This window comes from Petaurus breviceps, unplaced genomic scaffold, assembly GCF_028583685.1.
Source record: "Petaurus breviceps papuanus isolate PSGF00001 unplaced genomic scaffold, PetGlider_PUasm1.0 173, whole genome shotgun sequence".
Taxonomy (NCBI): domain Eukaryota; kingdom Metazoa; phylum Chordata; class Mammalia; order Diprotodontia; family Petauridae; genus Petaurus; species Petaurus breviceps.
This window is the reverse complement of record NW_027185759.1, coordinates 1,189,069-1,216,636: the sequence shown is the minus strand read 5'-3', so window position 1 is coordinate 1,216,636 and position 27,568 is coordinate 1,189,069. Positions and strand designations below refer to the sequence as shown.

Below are 27,568 nucleotides of genomic sequence, written 5' to 3'. Positions count from 1 at the left end.
AGGGGACTCAGGAGCCAAACAGCATCTTACGTTTGATGCTAGGGGCAGCAGAGCCACTGGAGATTATTGAATGGGAGAGAGGCTGGGCCACGGTCTGAGCTCATGAGAGAAGCCACGATCATTCAAGCCCCCACTTCAAGGCCTTTCATGCTTACACAGGTTTTTTTCCCAACACAGTCCTTGTGAGGAGGGGGTTGGGATGCCCATTCCTCAGAGGAGCAAACTGATTTGCTTGAGGTCAGACAGCTGGGGTCACTGCACCAGACCCACAAAGGCAGGACTCTCTCAAGGGTCCTCAGCCTTTGTGGTGAGCAAGGGCTGGCTGGCCTCTAGGCAGGGCCTCCCTGGGCAAAGGTGCTGTGCGTCCACTCAGTTCCAGCAGATGGTGCCAGAGTCTGGCCAGGTGTCCTCCCTCCAGGCTGGAATCTGCTCCCCTCCCACCTTCGTCCCTCCCTATTGGGAGGGGTCTGATGGGCACTTAAGTATAGAGGAGCCAGAGTGCTGGAACCAGGGCTGTCCAGGGACCAGGGCAGGCTGAGGCGACAGGAGGCACCCGGGGTGGTGGAGGCAAAGGACCCTCTGCATGACCATGAAGACCCTCTGCAATGTCGTGGCACTGCTCCTGTCCTTCCAGGCAGGTAAGTGACCCTCCTCCCAGCCCTCTGGACTTCTGGGCTAATGCCCAGAAGTGGCTGGCAGCAGGCAGGAGAGACGATCTCAGACCTGGGGCACTTGGCCCAGGGACATATGGGAGGTCGGAGCGGAGCTGGGGTTTGGACCCAGACCTGTGTCAGCCCCAGCCACCAGCCAGGCCCTGATGCTGAGCCAGCTTGTCACCAGAAATTACCCGTCAGCAGGAGAAAGGCCTCAGAGCTCCTGCCTCCAGTGGAGGGGAGTCCCGGGGGCAGCTTTGGAGCCTGGGGGCAGGAGGGATTCGGGCTCTGCCCAGACCTTCCTGGGCCTTGGCTCTGAGCAAGGCTGTTCTTCCAGAGTGGGATGGGTGGCCTCAGCCAAGAAGCATTTATTAAATGCCTACAGTGAACCCATAACTGTTCTAATCTCTGGGGACACAAAGAAAGGTCAGAAGTGGCATCAGCTCCCAGGGGACTCCCAGTCTAGCAGGGGAGATGCAAACAGCATGTGCAGACAAGCTGTAGCTTGTAGCTTGTCCAGTGCCTTGGACTCAATCAGCATAGAGAAGGCATTAAGGGGAGCTGAGAAAGGCTTCCTGGAGGAGGTGGGATTTTAGCTGGGGCTTGAAGGAAGCCAGGGAGGTGAGGAGGGAGAGCCTTCCAGGCAGGGGCTTGAAGGAAACCAGGGAGGTGAGGAGGGAGAGCCTTCCAGGCAGGGGCACAGTGAGAGGAAAGGCCTGGAGGTGGGAGATAAAGCATCTTTTTGGAGGAGTAACCAGGTGTCTTGGAGCAGACTGGGTTTCCAGACCCAGTGGTGGGTTGTGAGACAAAGATGACCTATGAGGTTCCTCTTACAGTGATTTTGTGGGTCCCAGGGCCCTCACTCTGCCCCTTGACAGGCCATTTGAAGGGGGGGGCAATTCTCCCACAAACAGCTGAAGAACTTTGGGGAAACTTTCTCCCCTCAAGCTCCTCCACCCACGAGAGGCCAGTGGGGCCTGCAGCTGGGGGGAGCCCCGAGGGGCACTGGCCAAGGAAATCCAGGAGCCCCGACCTCTCCTATCCTCCCACAGCCCTGGGGATGAATGAGCTCAGGTGGTGTGCCATCTCGGACCCGGAGCAGGAGAAATGTTTGGCCATGGCAACAGCCTTCAAGGAGGCTGGCATCCAGCCAGCCATCAGCTGTGTCCTGGGGTCCTCAGCTGACCATTGCATCCACCTCATCAAAGTGAGTAGCCCCCAAACAGCCTTGGGGGGTGGGGCCTCTGGGCACAATCAGCAGACTCAACTCTCCCCAGAACTGAGTGACCGTCATCCCAGAAAGCTCCTGGGGGGCCTGGCTCCGAAGGCACAGGGAGGGGTTGGGCTGGGGGGGCATCCTCCCCCTCCCACCTCTGTAGGAAATGAGTCATTCTGGCCATTAACCAAGAAGCCCCCCACCCTGTGACATCAGGCCAGAGGTGATGGGCCTGAGCCAGATTTTAAGAGGGCATGGGGGGAGGAGCTAGCAGGGTCAGACCCCCAAGAGCCCCAAGCATCTTCTGAACTCAATGCAGACAGAGAAGAGGGAGTGGGGAGGGCAGGACAATGTATGGGCCCTGGCTTTGAAATCTACAGCTCAGCCACAAGCAAGCAAATCATGGGAGCCCAGGCAGGGCCTCCCCCTCCAGGGGCTGCCCCCAACGCAGCCCAGCATCATCAGTGCCCACTGAGTGCTGGGCACTGGGCTGGGGCTGAGGAGAGAAAAAAAAATCCAGACAGTCCTGGCCCTTGAGGAGGCTGGCAAAGGGGCCAATGCTGGGCACGCTGCAGATGAAGCCCAAGTCACTGGAGAGAGGAGGGGGAGCAGGAAGGTCTGGCGGGGGGAGGGAAGGCAGCCCCTGAGCTGGCCTTGGATCCTGGGAGAGACAAGGGCAGGGGAGGGCCCTCCAGGCCTGGGCCAGGGCTCCCCAAGGGTGGGGGAGGGAGTGCCTCTTTGGGGCAGAGGGGGAGGGTCCTCCCGCCCTGGTGCTGCGCCCCCAGGCTCTGCCATCCTCTGCTAGCCTGGCTTAAGCCAAAGGAATGGGGCTCTAATGAGGATTGCAGAAGAAAGCAAATGGGAGTAACCCCTCATGTTTCCTCCATAATGGGGACCTTCTAGGGAGAAGCAGGAGGCTCTGGAAGACTTGGGGGCACAGGAGGGCTGGCTTGGGGTCCTTGGAGAGGGATGAGGCTGGAGCCAGGAGCAAGGGGGAGGGGGCTGGGAGGGTCACTGTCATCTGAGCAGGGGATGGTGCCTCACAGCAGGTGCCCTGGCAGGGCGGCCCCTTGGAGGGTCCATGACCAGCCCAATTCCCTCCAGGATCATGACTGGCCTGTGACTAGTGAGGTCTCCTTTTGTCTCCAGGATCTCAAGGCTCTGTTCCTGGACTGCTCAGGGCCTCCTTCCCAGATAAGGGGAGATTTGGAGGCAAGGAGGGAAGGGGGCTACACTTACTTGGCCCCTGCTGCATGTGCTTTACAAACTGTCCCATTGGAGGGAGGGGGCAGGATACCAGCCTGGGCAGGGTTGGGGGCATCTGGAGGACATAGGTTTTTGAAGTGTTCAAAGCCCTGCCCTGCTTGGACCCGGGGATGCCCAGGGCCTCTGACTCTCACCCCGGTCACTTCTGGTCACCAACCCTTTTCTCTCCTAAAGAGGGAAGCCTCTAGGGGCCCAGTGGTTCAGTGTGAAGAGGAGGGTCCGGAGGAGCTGAATTCAAATCCTGGCCCAGCAGGGCCCAGACGCTGACTCTCCTTGGCCTCTGGGACCTTCTCTGTAAAGGGAGGGGATGTCTGAGAGGTGCCCCACCAAGCCCTCAGGCTCTAGGGCCTTCCAGAGAGTGAGGGAAGGGGAAGCTGGGGGGCAAGGTGAGGGGATGGGGTGGGGGCAGGGCCCTGGAGGCCTCCCTGGAGGCCCTGCACATACTCACTGCCCTGCGCCTGGACAGGCCAATGAAGCAGATGCCATCACGCTGGATGGGGGAGCCATCTATGAGGCCGGGAAGTACCATGACCTGAAGCCTGTAGTGGGCGAAATGTATGATCAAGGTAGTGGGACAGCAGAGCCCCATCAGGGAAGGAGGGACCCTGAGAAGGGAGAGGCCACACAGGCTGGGGGTGGGGGTGAGGGTCTCCTTGGTCACACTCACCCTGGGCGGCCTCTTCCAGGCCTTGTGTGTATGGGAGCCCAGCTCCCTGACCTCAGGGGGCATCCCAGGAGCCCACAGGAAGCCTGGCTTGCCTTTAACAAAAATTTCAATCCCACATGGTGAAAATCTAAGGCTTGGAGTAGAGTGGGCTAAATTCTGAGTGCCCATGACTTGTGTCTCATCCTTGTAGCCCATGTCACATACCTGGTGCCTCTGGCCCCTTCCCCTCCCGTCTCACCACAGCCCTCGAACAGAGGCACTGGAGAAGGATGAGCTCTTCCATTTTACAGATGAGGAAACTGAGGCTCAGTCAGAGTCTCATTTCTGACTCAGATCCCTCTAACTGCATTCAGAGCTATGCCCAATGAATGCTGGGCTCCCTCAGTGGCTCAGACCTTGTGTCTGCCTCCGCATGTATGCTGCCTGCCTGCCCACACACTAAGAACACTCCCCACCTTCACCCTGCCCCCTCCCTTACCTGTGACTCTGTCCCAGCTCCACCCCTGACCTCTGCCTGGACCCCACTAATGTATTTCTTCCCCTCTCCTTTCAGAGGTTGGCACTTCCTACTACGCTGTGGCTGTGGTCAGAAGGAACTCTTCTCTGAACATTGACCACTTGCAAGGGGTGAGGTCCTGCCATACGGGCATCAACCGCACTGTGGGCTGGAACGTGCCCGTGGGCTACCTGGTGGAGAGCGGTCACCTCTCTGTGATGGGCTGTGACGTGCTGAGAGGTGAGGTGTCAGGGCTCACCTTTGTGGTTGTCCAGGCTGCTGGGGGCCAGACTCCACGCTCCACCCTGGAGGTCCTGAAAAGACAGGGTCCAGGCTGCAGGACAGGACCAGAGCCAAGATGGGAGGGAGCTGGCTGGCCTCAGTGGGCATGTACATGGATGTTCGGAGGGGCCGGGGAGGCAGGGTGTTCTCCCTCTGAGCAGTGGCACTGGGGATGGCCCCTGAAGAAGCCTTCCCCCCCCACACACCCCCTGCGATTCCTGCTTCTGTCCAGGGTAGCCCACACCTACCAGCCTTTCCCTCCTCTCCCAGAGCCAGGCTGTGACCAGATCCCCCGCTGCTGCGCGCGCAACTCCCGCTCACCTCCGCCTCCTCCTAGATTCCCCTCCCCATTCGGCTGCCAAAGGCATCTTCTTAGATCCCTGCCCAAGGATCCTCGGGAACATCTTCTTGCCTCTAGGATCAAATGCCAACTCTTTGAGATTTTAAAGCCCGTCACTGCTCTCTGGGTGTGCCCACCTCTGAGGACTAATCATATTACCCGTCTCAAAGTGACCCCCAAACTAGGCCCTGGGCTCTTCCCTGTTGACACTGTTCCATCTCCCACCTCCGGATCTTTGCCCAGGCTGTTTCCATACCCGGAATGTCCTCCCTTCTCCGCCTAGCTACTTCTAATCTTCTCGGGTGCCATTGCCTCCAGGAAGCCTTTCCCGATTTCCCCCAGTTAGCGCTCGCTCCCTCCCCAATTACCTGCATGTACTCATGTGTATAAAAGAACCGACCCCGTGCCAACGTTTACCGATCTAATCTCATCCGAGCAGCCCTGGTTTATCTCTCAGGAACAGGAATAGTTTGGGTTGGGTTTCTTTTTAATGTGTCTGCATCCCCAGTGCCCTCAACTTAGCGGCTGCTTAACCAGTAATTGTTGAACGAATGTTTGATAAAATCAGTCAATAAGCATCCACCACGTGCCAGGAGTCCCTGGAGGTGCCAGAAAAAGGAGCACCGGCTCCAGGCAAGCAGTGCCAGGGGGTCCCTCGTGAGCCTCCAGCTCTCGGGCCGAATTCCAAGGACTTCAGTTCTGGCGGGTTCCTTCGTCAGTAAGGTGATGCTTCTCCGTGGTTCTGATGCCCAGGACAGCCCTGGAGAAGTGACGGTCCCCTCCACAGGTGCAGAGACCAAGGTTCAAAGGTCCCTGGGTGCAGAGGGATTGCTTCCCAGCTCCTCTGAGGCCAGGGCCAGAGCGTCTCCCCCTCTGTACTGGCGTCTCAACGGACATTTTTCATCCTCCCCGAAGAGAACAGGGTCCCTGGCTCAGGGACTAGCCGCCCTGCCCTCCAGCCTCCCGCCCCAAGCCCAGGCCTGAGCAGACCGGCTGACTCCCACCAACTCTCTCTCCTGCAGCGGTCAGCAGCTACTTCGGGGGCAGCTGTGTCCCTGGGGCGGGGGAGACCAGCTATGCGGATTCCCTTTGCAGGCTCTGCAAGGGTGATGCTGCCGGGGAGCAAAAGTGTGCCAAAAGCCCTCTGGAGAGATACTACGATTACAGTGGGGCCTTCAGGTAAGAGGGACGACCCAGCCAGCTGCTGCCGGGAGCAGGGTGTCTACAGGGACCTGCCTGCCCAAGGGGGCCTCAGGGGCTGACAGAATGGGTGCACACCACAGAGAGAACCAGCCACCGAACAGGGACCTGGGGGCACTTGGGAATAGTGGCAGGCAGCCTTCCCACGGAAGTCACATCAACTTCTAATGGGACCACAAACAAGCAGTCCAACTCCAACATCATCCCCTGGGAGCCACTCTTCCCCCTCCCTGGGCCTGTGCTCCAGGGCCGACGAGGCAGTGGCAGGGCTCGCCACCAAGAATCCGGCCAGACCAGTGCAGTCTCATTTTCCTGGGCATTATCGCCTGGGACAAATCACAGCGTGGCAAAATTGGAAGGGACAGCCAGCCCAATGCCCTCATCGTATCTTTTTTTTTTTGCTTTTTGGAGAGGGGAGGGCAATTGGGGTTAAATGACTTGCCCAAGGCCACACGGCTAGTAAGTGTGTTAAGTGTTTGAGGTCAGATTTGAACTCAGGTCCTCCTGAGTACTTCCCTTCTGTTGGGAGTCCTGGGGGCAGGCATGTGGAAGGACGCTTGAGCTGCCACAATTCTCAGAGAACTTTCTAGAACTGGGGGGCATGGACACGTGTGCCAAAGCCACGGGGTCCTGGGAGAGTCACAAGGGTCTCCTCTTGGATTTTCCCAACCCAAGTGTGACACCTGCCACCTCCCCATTCTGGCTCATCTGCTTCCATTCAGCCCGGGGCACTCGGTCCTGCTGAGGGCACACTAGGTGGGCTGTGCTGCAAAGATCAGTTTGGATTCTGGCTGTGGTCTGGGTACCCCTTCCCAGATGAGTGCCTTCTGTAAATGTGAGAAGCACGTTGGGTCTTTGGCAGAAATGTTCAATGGCCCAAGGACACTCTGCTGAAGACCTCCTGCCAGGGCGGGATGGAGCCATGAGTAAGAGGCTAAATCCAGCTGTTCCAGAAGTAGCCAGGTCTGACCCCACCTCCTAGGGTTAGCATCACCCCTCCCCCCAGCTCCTTTTCCCCAAGAATAACAGGGAACCCTTGAGGTAGGTGGGCTAGGCACATGACACTGCCAGAGGGGCCTTGCTATACCAGGTTAGTGACCCTGTAAACAATGTAAAATGGAAAGGCAGTGCTGAAGGAAGCTGGGCCAGCCCTTTGGGGTCACCTCCTCCTTCCCCAGATGTCCACTCCCAGGAGCTCCTTGTCCTGTCTCCTGCCCTTTGTGGACACTCCAGGTGGCCAGCGTGTGCTCAGGGCCCTGAGGGCAGGCACTGGGACCCTAAGCTCCTTCTCTCCTTTCCTGTTCCAGGTGCCTGGCTGACGAAGCAGGAGATGTGGCGTTTATAAAGCACAGCACAGTCCTGGAGAACACAGATGGTGGGTGCGGGTGGCTCCTTGGAGAAGGCTGGGTGGGGGAGGGAGAGCAGGGACGAGCCAGATCTGGCACCCCTTGGTGAAGTTAAGGGCCATGTCTGGAGGAGCACAGGTGCTGGCAGGGCTTGCAGGGGCTAGAAGGTCAAGAAGGACCCTGGAGAGGTCATCGGTTCTACTCCCTTGGACATGGCAAGACCCTAAGCCACAAACAGCCCTGGCCAGAGAAAGCTTGCTGCCTTTTCCTCACAAGTCTCTAGTGGGGGGGGAGGCTTCCTTGGAGGGGAAGAGTGAATGAGAGGGCATCAGCCTGCCAGGGCCCTGCTTTGGCTTTGGGGCTCCTGCCTCCAGACTGTGGCACTCAGCACGTAGTCAGCTCAACAATAAGCATGAAATAGGTGCCTACTGTGTGCTGCAAACCATTCTGGGCACTCAAGACAAGAGAGATGTGAACTAGTGGGGCGGGAGCTGTCCCTGGTGTGGTGGGTGGACCGGGGAGGCCAGGGACTCTGCCTCCTCCCCTTCCCCACTGGAGGTCTGCAGGCAGCAGGGAATGCCTGCTGGGGGCGTGGTGGGCATGCTGCCCCGGACCTCTTCCTCTAGCGGGGGTTGGATTTGGTGCTCCCGAGGTCCTTCCGTGATTCGGGGTGGAGAGCACACAGTCAAGGCTTAGGACGAGGCTCGAGGCTCATACACCTGCCCAGAGGTGGGAGACAATGCTGAGGTGTGGCCCAGATCACCCAGAGGTGTGAAGGGGCAGCTCATAAGTCTAGACAGGCAGTTTGGCCCACCCGCCCGAGGCCCAGGGAGCTCCTGAAGATTTCTGAGCCAGGGAGTGTCATGGAAGGCAGTTGAGGAGGTTGCCGGGAGACTGGATTGACAGGAGATGTATGCGGAGGCCACGGTCCAGGTGAGGGCTGGTGATCGCCAGCTGTAGTGAGCAGAGAGGAAAGCAGGGGCTGCAGAGATGTCGGAGAGGCGGGATTGATGTGATGTGAGGGAGGAGGGAGAGGGAGGAGCTCAGGACGACTCTGAAGGTGAGAATCCAGCAGTTCAGACTAAGGTGGAGACCTCAAGAGAAGAGGGGGAGGATGGGGGCGGGGAGCTCTCTTCTGAACGTTGGGGTGCCTGCCCGACAGCCAGCTTAAAGTGTGATGGAGAAGGGGAAGCTGGAGTTCAAGAGACAGGCTGGGGCTGGATGCTTAGATGTAGGAATCAAAAGCACAGCAGTTAAAGCCATAGGAACCAATGAGGTTTCCAGGAGGGAGACTGGAGAGAAGTCTAGGACAGACTCTGGGGGATACCCACAGTTAGGGGGAAGGCTATGGATGACAGACAGGAAAGGAGACTGAGAAGGAACAATCAGATAGCCAGTCAATGAGCACTGATGAAGCACTAAGTGTTAGGCATTGTGAACCAAGCGAGAGAAATGTCACAGACACAGGGAAGATGGAGTCTCCCAGAGGAGAGGATGAGAAAGATGGGGACTGAAAAAAAGGCCACCAGATTTGGCAAAGAAGAGATCTGTGCTAGCCTTGGAGAGCAAAGTTTCAGCTGTGTGACTCAGTGGTTAGAATGCTGGGCCTGGAGTCAGGAGCCTCAAACACTTACTAACTGTGTGACCCTGGGCAAACCACTTCACCCTGTTTGCTTCAGTTTCCTCATCTGTAAAAGATGTAAAGAAGGAAATGACATGCCTTCCAGTATCTCTGCCATTTGTCAAGTGAGAGAGGAGAAGAGATGAAGACAGCTCTTTCTAAGAGTGCCTGAGAAAAGGGCCAAGTGAGCATCTCTTAAGGATGAATAAAAGTGGGTGTGATTAGGAAGGAGGAGACAGAGGAAGATGGAATCAGGACTCAAGGAAGGGTTGGCCTTGGCAAGCCAGGCACTGGAGGGCTGATATCAAAGAGCTGGAGACCCTCAGCTGAGAGAGGAGGGCAAGGAAGTGAGGGGTGGGAGGCTTGAGGAGAGAAGAACTTGGTTTGGAATGGCTGCTGGGAGGCATGAAATAGAAGCTGGAAGAAGGGAGGGGAGTAAAAGGATTTTGCTGCTGCTAGAATGACCCAGTGAAGAGGAGAAAACATACATTGGTGGTGGACTTGTGATTTCCTCTGGGGCAAACCAGTGGTTTTTGAGTGGGACAGGAGGAGGTGGTTGATGTATGATAAAGGGTTCAGATTTGCCAAGATGGGAACAGCAATAGCCTAATTAGGCAAAGGGATGAACTGGCTAACTAGGGGCCATGCTGGGAAGGGAGGAAAGTAAAGCCAGACCTTGAGAAAGGCTTAAGGGATGGGGGTGGGGTAGGAGCAGGATGAGGTCTCAGTGAGGGAATGAGACATAAGGAGAGCAGAGAGAGGAGTGAGAGATCCAGATTCCGCTGCCTGGGCCTGGAGGGAGGATGCCCTGGGGGCTGAGGGTTTATCTGGAAAAGGGGATTTGAATGTGAGGCCTCATGGGACGTCAGCAGGCAGATGGAGGCTCAGGGCTAGACCTCAGAGGGATTAGAGAGTGATCTGTGAGAAGATGCTCTTGGTCCCCACTTGCTGATGAGCTCCTCAAGAGAGGGCAGGCACCTAGAGACAAGGGAAGAGGCCCAGGACAGAGTTGTGATGTGAGAGAACACACTTCCTGCCCGTTCCAGCCTCCATGCCTTTGTATACTGTTGCCTCTGGCACCTTCCCTGCTCCCCTGTTGCCTGTCTCTACCCGCTGAAATCTTCCCTTTTAATCCAGACCCCATGAGGTTGCCACCTCCTTCAGAGCCTCCTCCCACCCCCACCCCGCCCCCACTGGCCTTTCTGAACTTCAGCTCTCCCTCTTCCCCTGAGCCTAACACTGTGTGTTCAGCTCAGCTCCAACTCCACCCCTCTCCTGCCCTCCAGACTGGGCAATCCTCGAGGGCAGAACATTTTTTTATTCTGTGTGTGCTTTTTGGAGGGGGGAAGGTAGGGCAATTGGGGTTAAGTGACTTGCCCAAGGTCACATGGCTAGTTGTGTGTTAAGTGTCTGAGGCTGGATGTGAACTCAGGTCTTCCTGACTCCAGGGCTGGTGCTCTATTCACTTCGCCACCTAGCTGCCCCAGAACATTCTTATGTGGGTGGTGCCAGGCACCCAGACTGATCTGTTTGGGGCTTCCTGGAACTGAAGGGGAGCAGTGCATAAAAACCAGCTGAGAGGCACTGATGAGATTGGGGGAAAGCAGCTGGCTTGTACTGACTCTGGACACCAAGGGTCCTCACAGGATCCCCCTCAAGCCCTAGGCCCCAGGGCTGAGTGTCCCGCCTTTGAGAGGGCCCCTGGGAGAACTGTTTTCAAGCTGCTGAAATGGGTGGTAGGCAGAGCCTGGAGACTGCCTGCTTTCCTGTGGGAGAACCCATTCTCAAGGTAGTGGGCCCCTCTAAGCACCTCCTGAGCTGGAGCTGGTCTGACGGGAAGGTCTTCTTCTCTTAGGGAAAACCCTGAGCTCATGGGGCAGGCCGCTGCTGTCCAGAGACTTCCAGCTCCTGTGCAGGGATGGCACCCGGGCAGAGGTCACCCAGTGGAGGCACTGCCACTTGGCCCGAGTGCCTGCTCATGCTGTGGTCGTCAGGGCCGACACAGATGGGGCCCTTGTCTTCAGGCTGCTGAACGAGGGCCAGGTGAGGGTGGGAGCCAGGACGAGCCCCCAGGGACATTCTCAGCAACTCCCCGGCTGGTTTCTGAGGGTGAGGGCAGCCCTTGCTGGACCTACTGCTGAGCCCTGGCACCCTGGGAGCCTGCCCTGCTGACTGTTGGATGGCTCTGTCTGTCTCTGTCTCTCCCTCCCTCCCTCTGTCTCTGTCTCTTCCTCTCACTCTGTCTCTCCCTCCCTCTCTGTCTGTCTCTATCTCTCCTTCCCTCTCTCTCTGTCTCTGTCCCTCTCTCCTCTTTTTCTCTGTCTCTCCCTGCCTCCCTCCCTCTCTGTCTCTCCCTGCCTCCCTCCCTCTCTGTCTCTTCTTCCCTCTCTCTTTATCTCTGTTTCTCCCTCCTTCTCTGTCTGTCTCTATCTCTCCTTCCCTCTCTCTCTGTCTCTCCTTCTCTCTCTGTCTCTGTCCCTCTCTCCCTCTCTTTATCTCTGTCTCTCCCTGCCTCCCTCCCTCTCTGTCTCTCTCTTCCTCCATCCCTCTCTGTCTCTTCTTCCCTCTCTTTTTATCTCTGTCTCCCTCCCTCCCTCTCTGTCTCTGTCTCTTCCTGCCTCCCCTCCCCTTCCTCTCTCTCCTCCTCTCTTCCTCCCTCACACCTTCAGTTACTTCATTATCCCCTCAGCCCCTGCCCCCCACATTTGTCCTCTTTTCTCTGCTCACATGCGGCCCCTGCCCTGGCCCAGGCCTGTGCTCCTCATGAGGCAGAAGGCTGGGGGCTGAAGTCTCCATTCCCACTGACATCGAGTTCCCCTCCTCCCACCCCCCTGCTACAGATGAGGTTCAACCATGAGGGAGCCAGCTTCCAGATGTTTGAGTCTGAGACCTTCCAGCAGAAAAACCTATTGTTCAAGGATTCCACCATGGAGCTGGTGCCTATCGCCACTCAGACCTACCAGGCCTGGCTGGGTACCGAGTACCTCCGTGCCATGATGGGCCTGGTCTGCGACCCCAACGGTGAGTAGCCGGTCAGCCTGCGGGACCAGCAGGGGACCCTGCAGCTCAGAGGCCACCTCTGTGCCAGAGGATTTCTGCCTCTCTCTGTGAGCCCTGCCCCCACCGTGGTAGTGCTTGGAGTGGGCCCTTTATTCTGAGACAGGCAATGGAAGGAAAGGTAGGAAACAGGCCCTTATGAAGCACCTGCTATGGGCCAGACTCCATGCTAAGCACTTTACAAATATCTCATTTGCCTTGTCAGTGAGGCAAGTGTTACCACGATCCATATTTGATTGTTGAGGAAGCTGAAGTAGATGGGGCAAAGTGACTTGGCCAGGGTCACGGAGCTAGGAAGCCAGTTCTTCCTGACTCCAAGTCCAGGGCACGCTCAGCTGAGCCAGCAAGCCCCCTTCGCACTGGGGTCTCTCTCCTCATGGCCTATGAGCTCCCTCTGGGCTTCTGAGGCCCCTCAGTTCTGAATAAGTCCCCTCCCCTCTGTCCCAGCTTGGCTTTGTCAAGCAGGATGTCAGCCTGTCTTCACTTTGGCTCCCGGTCCCCTAGGGCTGCCTAGCTACCTCCGATGGTGCGTGATCTCCCCGCCTGAGATCCAGAAGTGTGGGGACATGGCGGTAGCCTTCAGTCGAAAGCAGCTGAAGCCTGAGATCCAGTGCGTGTCAGGCGAGTCCACCAGACACTGCATGGAGCAGATCAAGGTGAGCTGGGGCCCCATGGGGGGGCAGGGATGCCCGGCAGCCAGCCCCAGCGGCTTCTTCCACGTGGATCCCTGGGCTGTCTGTGGGAGAGGTGAAGTGGCTTGTCCTGGGCCTCGCCTCTCCTACGTGGGCCTGGCTCGTCCCTCTGGGGACTCAGGACTCCAGCTTTTGGCAGCTCTGCCCCTCTACCCTGTTCCCCCCCCCCACCTCCTGGAAGGAGAGAGTCCAATAGTACTTCCTCCAGGGCAGAAGAAAGCTGGGCTTGTCGCCTGGGATCCTCCCTCCAACTCTGGGTTGGGGGTAGGGCCCCTCTGCCTCCAAGAGAGGCGGGAGTATGGGCATGGCTGAGGGTGGCATTATAGAGTGCCCATGGCATATACCAACGTCCCTCAAACGTGTTAAGAAGTGGGCCTGGGCAGGCGAGGGCCGATCCCTGGACAGCGCTGACCACAGTCCCTGCCCAGCCTCCCACTGCCTGGGCCCACGTCTCAGGGACTGGCTTCTCCCCTTCTTTTCGTCCTGAGGGCTTAGCAGAATGCCAGGGATACAGAAGGTGCTTAATCAGTGTCTACTGATGGGCAGGGTTGGGCAGTGGGTGGCACCTCTGGACATGGTTACTAGCCATGTGCCCTCCAGAAGCCTCACCTCTCTGGGGCCCAACTGCCTCAGGGCCCTGGAGAAGGTGCCCTCTTGATTCTGCCTGCTCCAAAGCTGGGCTCCTGCTGTTCTGGGACCTAGGGAGGGGCCAGTCCCAGCCTGCCTGTAGGAGCCGGCAGCCCTGGTGCCTTTGCCACATGTCCAGGGAGGTGCAGACCTAGGGAGGAGGCCTGGGACTGAGATGGGTTTCTGTTTCATTCTCTCCTCTCCTGCCAGGCTGGCCAGCTCAGAGCAGCTTACCCTGGCCAGGGAGGAGGGAGAGAGGCCCTGGGAGGGGGCCAGGTCACAGTGAGTTGTACCCAGTACCACTGGCCAACACTGGGCACGCCCAGAGGCTTCTGGAAAACCAGCTAGGACCAAACAAGGAGGCCAACTCACTCTGTCCCTGCCAGGCCAAGGAAGCCGATGTCATCACTCTGAGCGGAGGCGATATTTACACGGCCGGGCAGACCTACGGCCTCGTGCCAGCTGCAGGGGAGAGCTACCAGGGTAAGAGCAGACAGGGGGCATTCTGTGGGCTTGGCCGTCTGCCCTCAGTGAAGGGCAGCTGCCAGCCTGCAGGAGGCCTGGGGGAGCCAGGGCCAGCATCCTGGGCAGGCTCTTGGGGCCCAGTGCCCTCATTTTGTATGGGGGGGGCATTGGGAAAGATCCCTGAGTTGCCTGGGACACAGAGGTGAGGCTCCCACCCCCAGGTTCTGACTTTGCTCGTGGACCTCCTGTTCTGGGGACCTGATTGCCTCCCACTTGGGGAGGGCGCGGTGGTCAGCTGGTCAGCGCTGAGCCCGACAGCTGGGCCACCTCCCCCCAGCTCCTGGGGAGGGATGGGGCCCTCATTCCTTCCCCATGGGTGTGGGGAGTCCTCCTGTTCTCATTCCTGGCACCTTTTTGGTGAGATGAGAAAAATCCCACAGAGGCGCCAGACAGTGCTCAAGCCTGGCACAGCTCCTGGGGAGGGGGTGGCGGCGGCCCTCAGCACCGTCTGTGACTGTTGCTGGCTGTCTCTGGCTCAGGTGGGAGGCCCCCGAGGGCATCTGGGGCCAGGGCAGGACCTGCGGGGTCCTGGAGCCATGCCGTGGTCAGGGCTGGGAGTGGGCAGAACCCCAAAGTGATCAGGAAGTGGCCTGGGGCCTGTTCTGGGCATTCACTATGCCCCCCACTCTGTTTCCCACAGCACCTGGGAAGGATCCGTTCAGATTAGAGCCAGGGATCAGAGGGCTTGGGAGCAGGAGGGACTTCTGGGCCCCGTCCCAACCGTCCCAACCTCTTCATTTGAGTGAGGGGACAATGAGGGCCAGAGACGAGCAGGGATTTGTCCAAGGTCAGACCTGAGTTCAAATCTGACCTCAGGCATTAAGTAGCTGTGTGGCCTTGCCTCAGTTTCCTCCATCTGTAAAATGGAGACAATAACAGCCCTCCCTCCCAGGGCTGTCGGGGAAGCTCAAAGGGCCCGACCAGCCTGATTATTGCCATTGTTATTGTTATTTTAACTCCGGGCTGTCGCTGAAGGAGGAGTGGACAGGAGCCCAGGGTGAGGGATCCAGAGGCGGGTGGGGTGGGTCCTCAGCCTCCCTTCCACCGCCAGCAGACGACAGAAAGGACACGTACTACGCGGTGGCCTTGGTCAAGAGAAACAGCTCCTACGCCTTCACCATCGATGAGCTGAAGGGCAAGAGGTCCTGTCACTCGGGCCACGACATCGCGTCCGGCTGGGACATCCCTGTTGGGGTCCTGGTCCAGAGAGGCTTCATCCGGCCCAAGGGCTGTGACGTCCTCCAAGGTGGGGGGAGCCGCCCCGACGGGGAGGGGCAGAGGAAAGATGTGGGAGGAGAGTGGGGGAGAGGAGCGGCTGTGTCCCCCAGGTTCCCTCCCATCATGTGCTTGGGACTGCCCTGAAGGGTAATCTGGTCTACTCCCTTGCCTCCCTGCAGGACAGCCCCTCCCCAGAAGCCCCCTTCTATTCCAGACAGAAGAATGTATCTCAGAATCACCCTCCTGGGTGCCCCTTCCAGCCACCCCTTCCCAGTGTTTGGGAAGGCTCACTCATTGCAGGCTCAGCCAGAGGCAGAGGCACTGAGAGGGGACACCCCCCCACATACACACAATTTAAGCTGTGGGCCTTGGGCTCCCTGGGCCCTGCGAAAAGGGGCAACTGGCTGGACTGGAAGGGGAGGAAGGGGTCGGGCCAAGTGGGCTCATGGTGGGCCTTTCCCAGCAGACTCAGGGTCTGGGGTCACAGGAGCAGAAGCATATGGGATAACCAGGGAGGGGCTGGTGGGAAGGCCTGACCCCACGGAGCGGCTGCCAGTGACACAGGTCATGGTTAAGACCCACAGTCAGACCTGATTGTGGTTGGCTGATGCCGAAAGAGTTTTGCTGAACCCTGAGACTGGCTGGACCTGGCACCCTGGGCGTCAGACGGCCAGGCCAGCCCCCCCAGAGCCTTCACTTTACCCCTCTTCCCTGGGGAATGGGTGGGTGAAGAGGGCAGGAGGCCGGGCATTGCAGGGATGGAGCCAGTCTGTTGCCTGGAGGGCAATGCTGAGTCTAGGAGAGGGGGGCCATTCCTGGCCTGGGACACAGGGTCCCTGTCATCCACTCCCTGCTGCCCCTTCCCTTCCAGCCGTGAGCGAATTCTTCTCAGCCAGCTGTGTGCCTGTGAACAATGCCAAGGACTACCCTCCCCAGCTCTGTGAGCTGTGCATCGGGGATGACCACGGTCTCAATAAGTGTCACGGCAACAGCCAGGAGCGTTACTACGGCTTCAGTGGGGCCTTCAGGTACTCCCAGGCCTGTTCCTCTGGCTCCTTCTTTAGCCCTGCCAGTATTTACAGGGTGATCGCTGTGTGCTGGGCCCAGGACTAGATGCCTAGGGCATGGAGACAAAACCAGCCCTGCCCTCCAGGTGCTTACACTCTCTCCTGGTCTTTGGCAGGTGCCTGGCTGAGGGTGCTGGAGATGTGGCCTTTGTCAAGCACTCCACGGTCTTTGAGAACACCAATGGTGAGGGTCCCGGGGTGGGAGGAGTGAAAGGGGAAGGGATGGGGAGGAGGGGAGTGGAGCGGGGCTCTCCAGACAGCCCACTTGATGATGGGCATGATTCACTGGCATAGAGGACACCAGCAAGGGGCCTCTCTCCTTGGACTGCTGGAAAACCCCATCTGTGTCCACACTTCAGAGTGTGATCCAGCAGCTCTGAGGTCAGAGGCCTGGGCCCAGACCCTTCCCCCGATCCTTTCTGTGTGACCCTGTTAAACCTGCCCTTCTCTGTACACCTCAATTCCCGTTAGTAAAATAAAAGACTTGGAATGGTTGGCCTCTGGGGCCCTTCCTGTGACCACAAGGTCCTGTGGAATCACTGCTGAGGTGCCGAGGTCACAGGGTCAGCAGCAGCCCCCAACAGGCTGTAGGCCCAGAACTGATATGGCCAAGCTCCTAGAATCTGCCCAGAGGAGAGGGAGGGAGCCTATGGAGGTATCAGAAGGGAGATGCAAGACCCTGCATGTCTGGGTCAAAGTGGGGCCGAGGCCAGGGAATGGGGCACGGCCCCAGGTGACTTTCTCTTCCTTTCTCTCTTGCCCACTCCACCTTCCCCAGGCCACAACACTGAAAACTGGGCAGTCGGCCTGAGGTCTGAGGACTATGAACTGCTGTGTCCCAATGGAGCCCGGGCCGAGGTTACCCAGTTTGAAGCTTGCAGTCTGGCCCAGGTGCCGGCTCATGCTGTCATGGTACACCCAGACACTAACATCTTTGCTGTGTATGGGCTGTTGGATAAAGCACAGGTGAGGGGGAAGAGGGTGGGTGGACTGAGGGAAACCAAGCCAAGCTGGTTGGGGCCCCCTTGCCCAGCCCACCTCCCCCCATGCCAAGCCGACTGATCAGACCAAGGGAAGTGGTCTGAGCCCTGAGTTTCCGTCCTGTCTCTGCTCTGAATGATTTCAGCCAAGTGTTTTTTCTCCCTGAGCCTCAGTTTCCTTTCTGGACTTTGTCCCATGTGCTCAGGGGATATCCTTTCTGTGACATGTGGTTTGGCATCTCTGACCGGTAAGTGACCTGTGAGTGAGATGAGCCGGGCCCTCTTCAAAGGCGTCTGTACCCAGCATCCTCTAGGATTCTGGGGGGCAGGGCCAGGAGGTGGAGGTGGGGGTGATGACAGATGAGCAGATCCAGGGGGTCCACACTGCATGAGCTGCCAATGTAACAACCCCCAGATCCAGGCCTTTGGGCTAGGCTCCCTCTCTCAGAGTGGGACAGATAGTGGTCTGGGCCAGGCCAGTGATCCAGGCTCCAGGTTAAAATGAGGCAAGTTACTCGTGGGCTCTTACTTACAAAAGGACATCTTTACTTGTAATCAGATTGAATGGGGCCTGTTCCTACCTAAAATCTGAGAAAATGCTGCTCCGTTCCCCTACCCCAGACCCCATGCAGGTGACGAGGCTGGGGGACTTCTAGCCCCACCTCCAGACACCAGCACCCTCATGCAGAACTCAGAAGCCTCTGGGGACAAGGAAACAATCCACGGCAGGCCCTGGGCTTCATGTCCCTTAAACAAATCCCGAGGGTGGCTTCCTGGCCCCTCAATAGGAAACTCTCTCAGGCTACATCCACCAGCTGGCCCTGCCATAATCTCAGACTCCCAGAAAAATGTGATCCAAGCCCAATGAGCATTTATTAGACACCTGTGCCATGCCAGGCTCTGAGGTACAGGGACGAGGATGAGAGGCCCTCCCCCAGGTCCTCTTCCCTCCAGCTTACGCTCCACTTGGCTGGCAAAGGTCTGACCAGCTGCCCCTTCCCTTCCTCTGTCAACCCCAGTGGCTCCCCATCCCCCAGGATTAAATATAAAATCCTGTTTACCTTTTAAAGCTCTTCACCATCCTCCCCCTTTCCCCCATGATGATTCAGTGACGGGGCCTCCTGGATGTCTCTCATACCTACTCCATGTCCAGCCTCCAGGCATTATCTCTGGCTGTGCCTCCCACTTGGAATACCATCCCTCCTCTGCTCTGACTCCTGACATATCCAGCTTCCTTCAGGCCCATTAAAATCCCGCCTTCTGCCATCCCCCCAGGGATATCTCTGTGCCACCTGAGGCTTGTTTGTACAGAGTGACTTAGCCTGGGACCTCCTGAGGTCAGGCCTGCCTTCTGCCTCTTTTTGTATCCTTGGCATTAAACACCATGCCTGGCACACAGCTGGGGCTAAATCAACGCTTGCTGATTGACTGCTGCCCAGACAGAAAGAGGGGAGCTCAGAGGAGGGCCGGGGCCCAGAGGAGCCACAGCCCCAGTGCCTGGGAAGCCTGTGCCCATTTGGGGCTGGGAGGCCTCCCTCCCTCCCTCCCTCTGCTTGAGAAGGGTAGTTCAGGTGGCTGTGGACGGCAATGTTCTCTGGCTGCCAAGGAGGGGGAGACTCTGGAGAAGGCAGATTCCCCCTCCCCCAGCTCTTAATCATTAGCCCCAAAGCTCCTGGTCTTCTGCCTTGAGGGTCCAAAGTCCCAGGAGGACTCCCTAGTTGGCTGCCTGGGTTTCTCCTGGAGGGACATCATGTCCACATTCTTCAGCAGCTCAGTAGAGCCTGAGGCTGACCCATGCCCAGCTGGCTTCAGAGACACTCAGCCCCTCCTGGTCTTTCCCAGGGTCTGAGGGAGGGTACTTTGGCTCCAGTCTCTGTGAGGTCCCCTTCAGTCAGAGGCAGACAGCTGAGGGGAGGATGTTGCAGACCCCAGAGGGCTCTGGCCCCACCTGTCCAGTGGGTCAGGTCACGCTGAGGCCTCCCATCATTCCCAACAGAGCAGCCAATCCACAGCACTGATAGCCTCTCCCTGGTGATCAGGATGGAATTCCATTTTACCAAGCAATAAAGGCACATGACAAGAGGCCAAGCTGGAAAGGAGCTTAGGCCCCTCTTAGGCCGGGGGTGTCCAGTGGAGTGCCCCTGGGGTCTGTGCTGGGCTTGGCTCTCTGACATTCGTGTCGATGACTCTGATGGTCCCATAGCGGATATGCCATGCAGAGGATGCTGAGCTGGGAGGGCGAGCCAGCGGTATGGAGAACAGGCTGAGCCGAGCACTGTGCAGTGCCCGACAAGGGACGTTCAGGCTGGATCCATGTAAAGGGTTTGGGTACAAGATGTGTCGGGAGGCAGGGACAAAGCAGTTGTTCTGAAAAGGGCCTGAGGGGGATAGTGGACCACAAGGAAGTCTGAGTCTGGGCTGCTGCACTGGGAGGGTCATAGCTCCAGCCCAAAAGAGGTGCCAGGCCCCCTGTTCTCTGCCCTAGCCAGACCTCATCAGGTGGGCTGTCCTGGGTGAGAAGGGCATTGCTAAGCTGAAGACCCCAGGCCAGGGAAGGCAGCGTCCAGGCAGGAGGAGAGAAGGCTCAGGGCCCAGGAGAGGTGTCTTCACTTCTGAAGGACCTTATGTCCTGCACAGACGCCATCAGGCCTGCTGGCCCCAGAGCTCAGACGCCAGAGCAGTGGGGGAAGCTGGAAAAAGACACAAAACTCCCTTTCCCTTAGAGCTGGGCTGCCTCATCAGAGGTCTCCAAGGAAGGGTGGAAGGCACTGGTGGGGGGTGGGCTTGGGTGGTTACTGAGCGCCCCACCCTGCCCCACCTCTTTGATCCAGACTTATGATCTGTAGCCTCCGGACCATTTACTGCCATCTCCGGCCCCTCCGATTTTATCACTTGTGCAGAGACTGAACTTGTCTGTTAAATCCCCTAGCCCTTGGCATTGAAAATGTAGTTTTTTGGGTACTTAAATGAATTCCTTGTCCAGCGAGTCACCCTATAAATGGGCCCTAGGCTGGCGCAGGGGGAGTCTTCCAAAGTAGTTTAAGGGACAATCATTGGAACAATCCGATGGAGTGTAAACTTTTTGAGGGCAGGAGCTGCTCAATTTTCTCTTTCAATCCCTTGACCCCAGGACTGACGCCTGGCCCTGTAAGTGCTTTAAAAATGTATCTTATGCAAAGAAATGAGGGAGGGATGAATGTCATTTCCAGGACTTATTTGGGAATGACAGCAACAAGAATGGGTTCAGGATGTTTGACTCCTCGGATTACCGCGGCCAAGACCTGCTATTCCAAGACTCCACTGAGCAACTGGTGCCAGTCCGGGAGAAGACCTCATACACGGCCTGGCTGGGCCAGGACTATGTGGCTTCCCTGGAGGGCCTTCAGTCACTACAGTGCTCAGGAGCAGGTGAGGAAGACCCCCGACACACACACACCTGCAGCAGGACTCTGGCCATGGCCATCAGCAAAGCAAACCAGGACCCCCCACCTCAACTGTGCTCCAGGGGGGCTCCGTCCCCCCCCCCATCTCCAGGACCTCTGGGGAGTGGGAGCCATAGAAGCTGCCAGGGGCCCTCCCATTTCCAGGAGCTAAGCTGCTGATTGCCCCTTGCAGCCTGTGTGGGGAGCAGTTGGTTCCTCACTGGACAGATGAAGGGCATAGAGTTGGGGGTGGGGCTGAAGAGGAATGTTTCCCTTAGCTGTAGAAAGACAGGCTGGCTGGGAAGGGTCACCCCCTCCTACTTCCAGTCTAGCCTTTGCCTAGTGTCTTCCTGAGCTTCTTTGCTGGGGTAGAGGGTGTCTGGCCTCTTCCAGTGACCCTGAGGTCAAGAACAAGAGTCTGCGGACCTCTTGCAGGCATAAGACCTTATGGGGGAGGGGAGAGGAAGGAATAGCATTTATAGAGCCCCTGCTGTGTGCGGCCCTGGGCTAAGCACTCAGCAACAATGACCTCATTTGATCCTTACAACCACCTTGGGAGGTGAGGGCTGTTATCACCCCATGTTACCACTGAGAACATAGAGACAGACAAAGGTGAAGTGACTTGCAAGTGTCTGAGGTTAGATCTGAATTCAGGTCTTCCTGATTCCTGACCCAGCAGTCTGTCTACTGCCCAGAGCTTAGATGTGGGTCTATACAGGAGATTGCTTCTAGCTGTGAGAGCTCCCGGGCCTAGGAGTGACTTGGAACAAGTCTGTGCCTCAGTCTTCTCCTCAGTAAAGTGGGGACAACCGTCCCTGCTCTGCCTCCCTCACAGGGCTGTGAGCGGGAAGGCGCTTGCCAACCATTAAGGGCCTCAGGACGGGCTGAATACTCCTAGACCCCTTTCAGGCTCCGCCTCTAGCCCTATGGCCCCACTGTCTGATTTGTCCCCCTCCCCAGCCCAGGGGCTGTCAGCCCCGCGCAGCCTCCACAGAGCCTGTCAGGCAGGAGAGCGGCCCCCTCGGGAGCTGTCCGTGGTACCCGGCACAGCCGGAGAGCTCCAGGGAACAGGCCGCGGTGTGATTTTGTTAACTGAATCTCCGCATCTCTCCCTCACTGGCAGTGACCGCCACCCCAGCCCTGCTGCTGCTTCTGCTCCTGGGCTCCATCCTGAGCAGCCCTGACCTGTGATGAAAGGAGGCTCGACCCTCAAATACCCGAGGCCACCCTTCCTAATAAATCCAGTTAACAGTGATCTGGGAGAGATCGAGTGTGCCGCAAGGCTCTGCTCTGAGGTCTAGGGGCCCAGTCACCATGGAGGGTTTGGGGCAAGTATTCTTAAAACTAGAATAAAACTTAGTGTTACCTATCCCTACTTCCCAAAATTTGAATTAGAATGGAAAAGGCCTCCCTGACGGCTGTGCTGAGAGGTGGCTCATGCCCAGGGGATGGGCTACTGGAGAGCCCAGCCCCCACCCCCATTGGAACTCAAGCAGCTGGGTAGTGTCTCCCAGCCCTCTGGGGGTGGGGTGGAGGAGAAGCCAGCACCCACGATGGGCCCTGCCCATGCCTGGGGGTGCAGCCTCTCTGCAGAGCCCCCCAGGACTGGGAGCCTGGAGATGGAGAGGGGAGAAGAGCCCGCATCCTGCTCTCTAGGGCACAGGCCTTCCCTCAGCCCTTTCTGCCAGCTTTCCCCCTGCGTCACCATTCCATTCCATTCGCCATTCCATGCCTGGCCCATGGAAGCCCCCATTCCTGCCCCAGTGGCTGCTGCCCCATCGTATCTGCCCCCTCCATTCCGGATCCCCCGTGGCTGCTCCAGCCCAGCCCCCCACCCAGGTGAAAGATGCCGTACCCCTTTGGCTGACTATAAGAAGAGGCACATCGGGGAGCATGCCTGCCATGAGCCCTTGGGGGACTAGCTAAGTGGCAGAGCAGCCCAGAGCATGGGGCTGGTGCGGGAGCAAAGCAAGCATCCCAACAGATGCCACTCTCTCAAGCCTGAGAGGCATCAGTCGACACAGCCCTGAAGGATAGAGCAGGATCCTTTCACTGAAGGGCCAGGGAGGCTGGGGGCACTTCCCCACCGTAATAGGCCTTCTCATGGATTGAGGGAGTAGTCAGAGGTGCCACCCAAGGGGACCATGGCCACTCTTTGCCCTTGTTCCATGCCCCTGGCCACATGGGCCTGGTTGCTCTAACCAAACACTTGGCCTTCTAGCAGTGATGGAGTCAGGGGAGAAGAGGCAGGGGGCAAATTGCCTTCTAGACTGGGACCCTCTGGTCCCATGGCTGAGACAGTGGAAGTGGCCTCCAATCTCCCTGGGCAGCAGCACCAAGAAGCACCAGGCACTGTCACAGGCTCCCAATAGACAGAGGGTGGCACTGCAGACATGGGCTGCCATTGAGCCCCCTCTTTCTTGTCCATGGCCCCCTCTCCTGGACTGGAAGTCCAGAGGCTCTGAACCAGACAGGTGCATGTCCATGCAGCCCTTGGTTCCTGGAGGCCTGGGCCCACAGGGGCCTTGGCTACAGCTTCATGTCTCAGAGGAATCCGACAAGGGCCATGAGGCCATGTGACCTGAGTGTACTTGGAGGTGGGTTCTGGGGGCAGCAGATCTAAGCACTAATAAAGAATGAGTATGAGAACAACCTGGCCTTCCCGGGCTTAACCTTGTTTCTGCCCCACTGAGGCCGCCATTTTGTTTTCTATGGGCATCGTCAGACTTGATGCTCCAATGGCCCCCTTGAAGAGAGCTTCCCCCAAGACTGGCTCCTTGTTTCTGGGGGTTCCCTCTGATGAAGTGTTCAAAAACTTTGTTCCCAGTGTTCACTGCCACTCATTTACTCATCAAAGAGCTGTTGATGCCCACTCTGTAGGAGGCTTCAGTGCTGGAGGGGGACGGTACCCTCACAGGGGCCAAGGTCATCTGAGCTAAGAATCAAGGCCTGGTCCCACACCCAGTCTGGGCCTCAGTTTCCTTCTGTGTAAAATGCAGGATTTGGAGTCAATGCCAGGACTAGAATGAGAACAGCGCACATTGGTGCACCCACTTGGATGTTGGCAGAGCTCTCCGCTATGACTGCCATCTTACCTGAGCCTGGGAGGTTGGGATTCCCATTTTACAGATGGGAAAACTGAGGGAAGTGCCATGGCTTGCCCAGGGTCAGACAACTAGTACATGCTAGCATTGGCTTTGGAATGCCAAATCTGGGCCTTGGTCACTGACCCCGCTGGGCCAGCTTCTGGCTCCACCATGCTGGGGTTCTCAGGGGCCCATCCCAGAGCTGTCCTGCACATAGTGACCTGCCAAACACACAGTGCAAACAGAACACTGTGAAGGACTAGAGGCTCACACCCTCCCAAATGCCAGGCACTGTTTTCTGCCCAGACAAGTACAAGTAAAAGAATTCATCCCTGCCCTCCGGGAGCTCTCATTCTACTGGAGAAGGGACTGAAAAGCTGGGGGAGGGGATGCCCTAGGCCCCTCCATGGAAGTCCCAGGGGAACATAGATTAGGGGGCTAGAAGCTGAAGGCAGAGCTGGGACAGGTGATGGAGATGAGAACTCTGGCCCCCTTAGGCCCCTCCAGCTGGCCCTCCTCCACCCGGCAGAGCCATAGCAGAGGGAAAGGCGGGCAGAGATCATCTGGGGACCCCTGGTCTCACAGCCAGACTTGTCCAGCTGGTGCTTGACTCCTGCTCAGAAGGAGGGCTTCCAGGACCGTGGGGATGCCAAGGGCCACTTCCGCCTGCCTGGGAGTCCCTAGGACAGCCGCCTGGACAAGTCCTGAGTGCTTTGGAAGAGCTGTAATCCCCCGTCCCCGAGTGCTTGTCTGGAACTGGCCCCCTCCCGAGTCTGGGGCTTCCTCCAGACCCCAGCCCTCCCCCCATCGCTCCTCCCAGGCTTCTCCAGGATATGCAGGCTCACGTCCTTCAGCACCCTCCCCCCCCCCCCAGGAAACCTTCCTACAGATAGACGCTCCTGCTAATCAGGTGCCCAGAGCTGGACCAGTCCCTGCAAGGGCAAAGGACAGCACCTCCCTGGCTGCTTCCCTCTGTCAGGGAATGGTGCCTTCCTCTGCTCGCATGGGCCTTCAGAGCAGGGGGATGAGGGGAGGGGGAAGGAATAGCTCATTGAAAGAGAAATCTCCATTCCCTAGGGCTGGATATGTGCCCACCCTTGTGCCCCTTCTAGGGGCTGGGAGAAGCTGGAAGTTTTGCCTGCTGTCCTGGGGCCTGCCTGGGCTGCAGTGTACATGCCCCCTGTCCTTCCCGAAGGTCATGCTGATGAAGGGGCAGTCCTGCCCGCTGGCCCTGCAGTCCTCTCCACTTGGCCCAGCCCTCCTGGCTTCTCCCAATCCAAATCCCTGAACCCTTCATGCCTCAGGAAAACTTAGTATGCAGCTGAAAGGGAAAAGACCTGGGCTGTCAGTAACCACGTGCTTGACTTTGGGCATATTCCTTCCCCACTGCTGGGCCTCAGGCTCCTTATCTGCGCAATGGGCAGATAGGAAGAGACAGCCCTTGTGCTTTTTGCTGCCTTGCATTCTAACTCCAAAGATAGGACAAAGTGTTAGTGACCGCACACATGCCAAGGAAGATTTGGGGTGGGAGTCAAGGGTGAAGGCACATGGGAATGGTCCTCCAACATTTGAAGGCTCGTCCCGGGAGCGGGGAGGGATCAGCTTCTTCTGTTTGGCCTCAGGAGGAGGGAGGGACAGGCCTTCCACCCAGAGGTCAGAAGAGGTCTCCCTGGGGAAGGGTGAGCCTCTCCCCCTTGGGGGGGTCTGCAAGCTGGGCTTAATCCTGGGGCTTGTGTCTGAGGTCGGCCAGCCCACTCTTCCCCAGGGAGAACAGTGATTCACTCAGACTCCTTCCGGCCATCCAGACCAAGGTGGGTGGAAGGAGGAGGTCAGTGGAGCTTGCTGATGTTTTCAAACACAACTTTCTGGACTTGGAAATTCCCCTGGTCAGGGCAGGCCAAAAGAAACCAGCAGCTGTCTCCATACAGGAAGTGCAAGCCTGAATAAGCCTTCAGTGGCCTGACAGGAATAGTATGCCCCCTGTGCCCAGGGCAGCAGCTCCCGAGTGCCCACTGTCTTTCCAGGGGGTGCACCAGGGAGGCCTGGGAGTAGAGGTAGGCAGCAGGGGGGCCCAGGAGGTGGGGGGGCAGAAGGATGGGTGAGATTTGGAGCAGCAGAGGAGGGGCCATCAAAAGGAGGAACATATTTGGGGGTCCTGGAGAGAGGTGGGGAGCAGTTCAGAGACAGTGAGTAAAAGTCTGGCTAGAGGAGCAGCTAGTTCAAATGCGACCTTAGACACTTAACACTTACTAGCTTTGTGACCTTGGGCAAGTCACTTTACCCCAATTGCCCTGCCCTCCCCTCTAAAAAAAGGCAAAAAAAAAAAGTCTGGATAGAGCTCAGTTCTCTGCAAGGGAAGGGGGGCAGGTCAGCCTGAGATGATGAGTGAATGCTATACTGTGAGGGACCTTGAATGCCAGGCTAGGGAACGTGAATTTTATTGTGTAGGCAGGAGGAAGAGGAGGCAGTGCTGCCATTGGAGTCGAAGCCTTCCTTAATGCTGTGTGACCTCTTCTCCCGGGCCTCAGTCTTCTCATCTGTAAACAGTATGCTCAGCTCTATATTGGGGACCCATCGATCCTAGGACACTAACCTTGCCAGGGAAGAGGGCCATGAGTCCATGGGCTTCAGAGGCAGAATGGGCAGGATTTGGGGGTGAGTTTGATGTGACCATGGAGGGAGAGGGCACAGGAAGAGGAAGGGGGGAAACAAGGCTGACCGGGAGGTCTAAAAGTGGGGTAACAGGGAAGGCTGGTCGTGCCTCTGACGGGCGCCCCAGGTCTGCTCACCAGATTCAGCCCCCTCCTGGGTCATCAGGTCATGGGGCTCCTGCGCCACAGGGGGTTCGGGGCACCCTCAGTTACAGAGCTTTTGGGACTTGTGATGCATGAAATCACAGATGGGGGCAGTCACTTATGGCTGCTTGGGTGCCCGTAGGCGCCAACAGGCAGGAGGTGGCACTCCGTTCCTGGAGCCCCAGGTCTAGCCTGCCTGCAGGGAGGGCCCAGTTTGATTCCTTTCTGAAGACTATGCTGGGGGGTCTGCCTCCACCAATCCTACCCCTCCCCAGGCTGCCAGAGTCCCATGGTGGTGACCTTTCCCAGGGCCACTGCTAAGCCATGCCAGGCAGGAAGGCATCAGGACAGGCAGCCCCTCAGCAGACTCAGTTGGAAGCCAATGCAGGGGCTGGGGCTGAGGGGCTCAAGTGCCTTCCTTATCTATGAATCTGAAGGCTTTATGGTGGAGAAGGAGGGCTAGGGCCCGGCAGGGTTTGCAGAGGACCAGGGGAAACTCTGCACCTTCCCCGTCAGTCAGTGTCCCTGAACCCAAAGTTAACTTTTGAAAGAAGGCCCTGGAGGCCCCTCCAGGACAAGCCTTAGTGGAGAAGGGAGTGGTCACATGGGGGGGGGAGGGGGGAGAGCTCTTTATCAGGGCACACTCCACCCCTAGCCTCGAGGAATTCCAGGAATCTTTAGAATTGTCCAGGCATGTGAGGCTCTCCCTGCACCCCTGATTTCCTGCTTTTTGATCACTAGGTGGGTCCTGCTGGGGACATCCCCTCCTTGTCCTTCTGAGAAACACACAAGCTGATAGCACCTCATTCCTGGGGATGGGCTGATTCTAGCTGAATGTCAGGGTTCAGAGAGATAATGGCCCCTCTGGGGATTTTGCTGGCCTTCTCATGCCATGTCCTGTGTGAGACAATGGATGTGGACCAGTCCTAGGCCATCCTCAGGCCTATGATTAGGGCCTATTACCCGAGGATCAGGCTTCACTATCTGTGGGACTTCAGTATGGATACTCCCT

At 57.8% G+C, this 27,568-nt stretch overlaps 1 protein-coding gene across 2 annotated transcripts; it reads left to right on the top strand.

Moving 5' to 3' along the window:
- The first annotated feature begins 478 nt into the window (after window positions 1-478).
- MELTF (melanotransferrin) lies at window positions 479-23,316 on the top strand. Of its 2 annotated transcripts, none has more exons than XM_069083265.1 (16): window positions 479-638; window positions 1,706-1,860; window positions 3,602-3,701; window positions 4,356-4,538; window positions 5,943-6,099; window positions 7,428-7,495; window positions 10,943-11,130; window positions 11,928-12,108; window positions 12,649-12,800; window positions 13,850-13,946; window positions 15,043-15,234; window positions 16,078-16,234; window positions 16,390-16,457; window positions 17,052-17,239; window positions 20,463-20,661; window positions 21,799-23,316. In XM_069083265.1, exons 1-16 carry the CDS (start codon window positions 584-586, stop codon window positions 21,864-21,866), a joined length of 2,208 nt encoding a protein of 735 aa, XP_068939366.1. In that variant the 5' UTR covers window positions 479-583; the 3' UTR covers window positions 21,867-23,316. The 2 variants fall into 2 exon arrangements, with proteins under 2 accessions (XP_068939366.1, XP_068939365.1); XM_069083264.1 differs by having other exon boundaries at window positions 15,040-15,234.
- The last annotated feature ends 4,252 nt before the right edge of the window (window positions 23,317-27,568 follow it).

What these genes read in the sequence shown, in the direction of transcription:
- MELTF (XM_069083264.1), top strand. Translation starts at nt 584, where the DNA reads ATGACCATGAAGACCCTCTGCAATGTCGTGGCACTGCTCCTGTCCTTC. An exon ending in GCTCCTGTCCTTCCAGGCAG is followed by an intron (nt 639 to 1,705) that starts GTAAGTGACCCT and finishes ATCCTCCCACAG; the next exon opens with CCCTGGGGATGAATGAGCTC. An exon ending in ACTGCATGGAGCAGATCAAG is followed by an intron (nt 12,801 to 13,849) that starts GTGAGCTGGGGC and finishes TGTCCCTGCCAG; the next exon opens with GCCAAGGAAGCCGATGTCAT.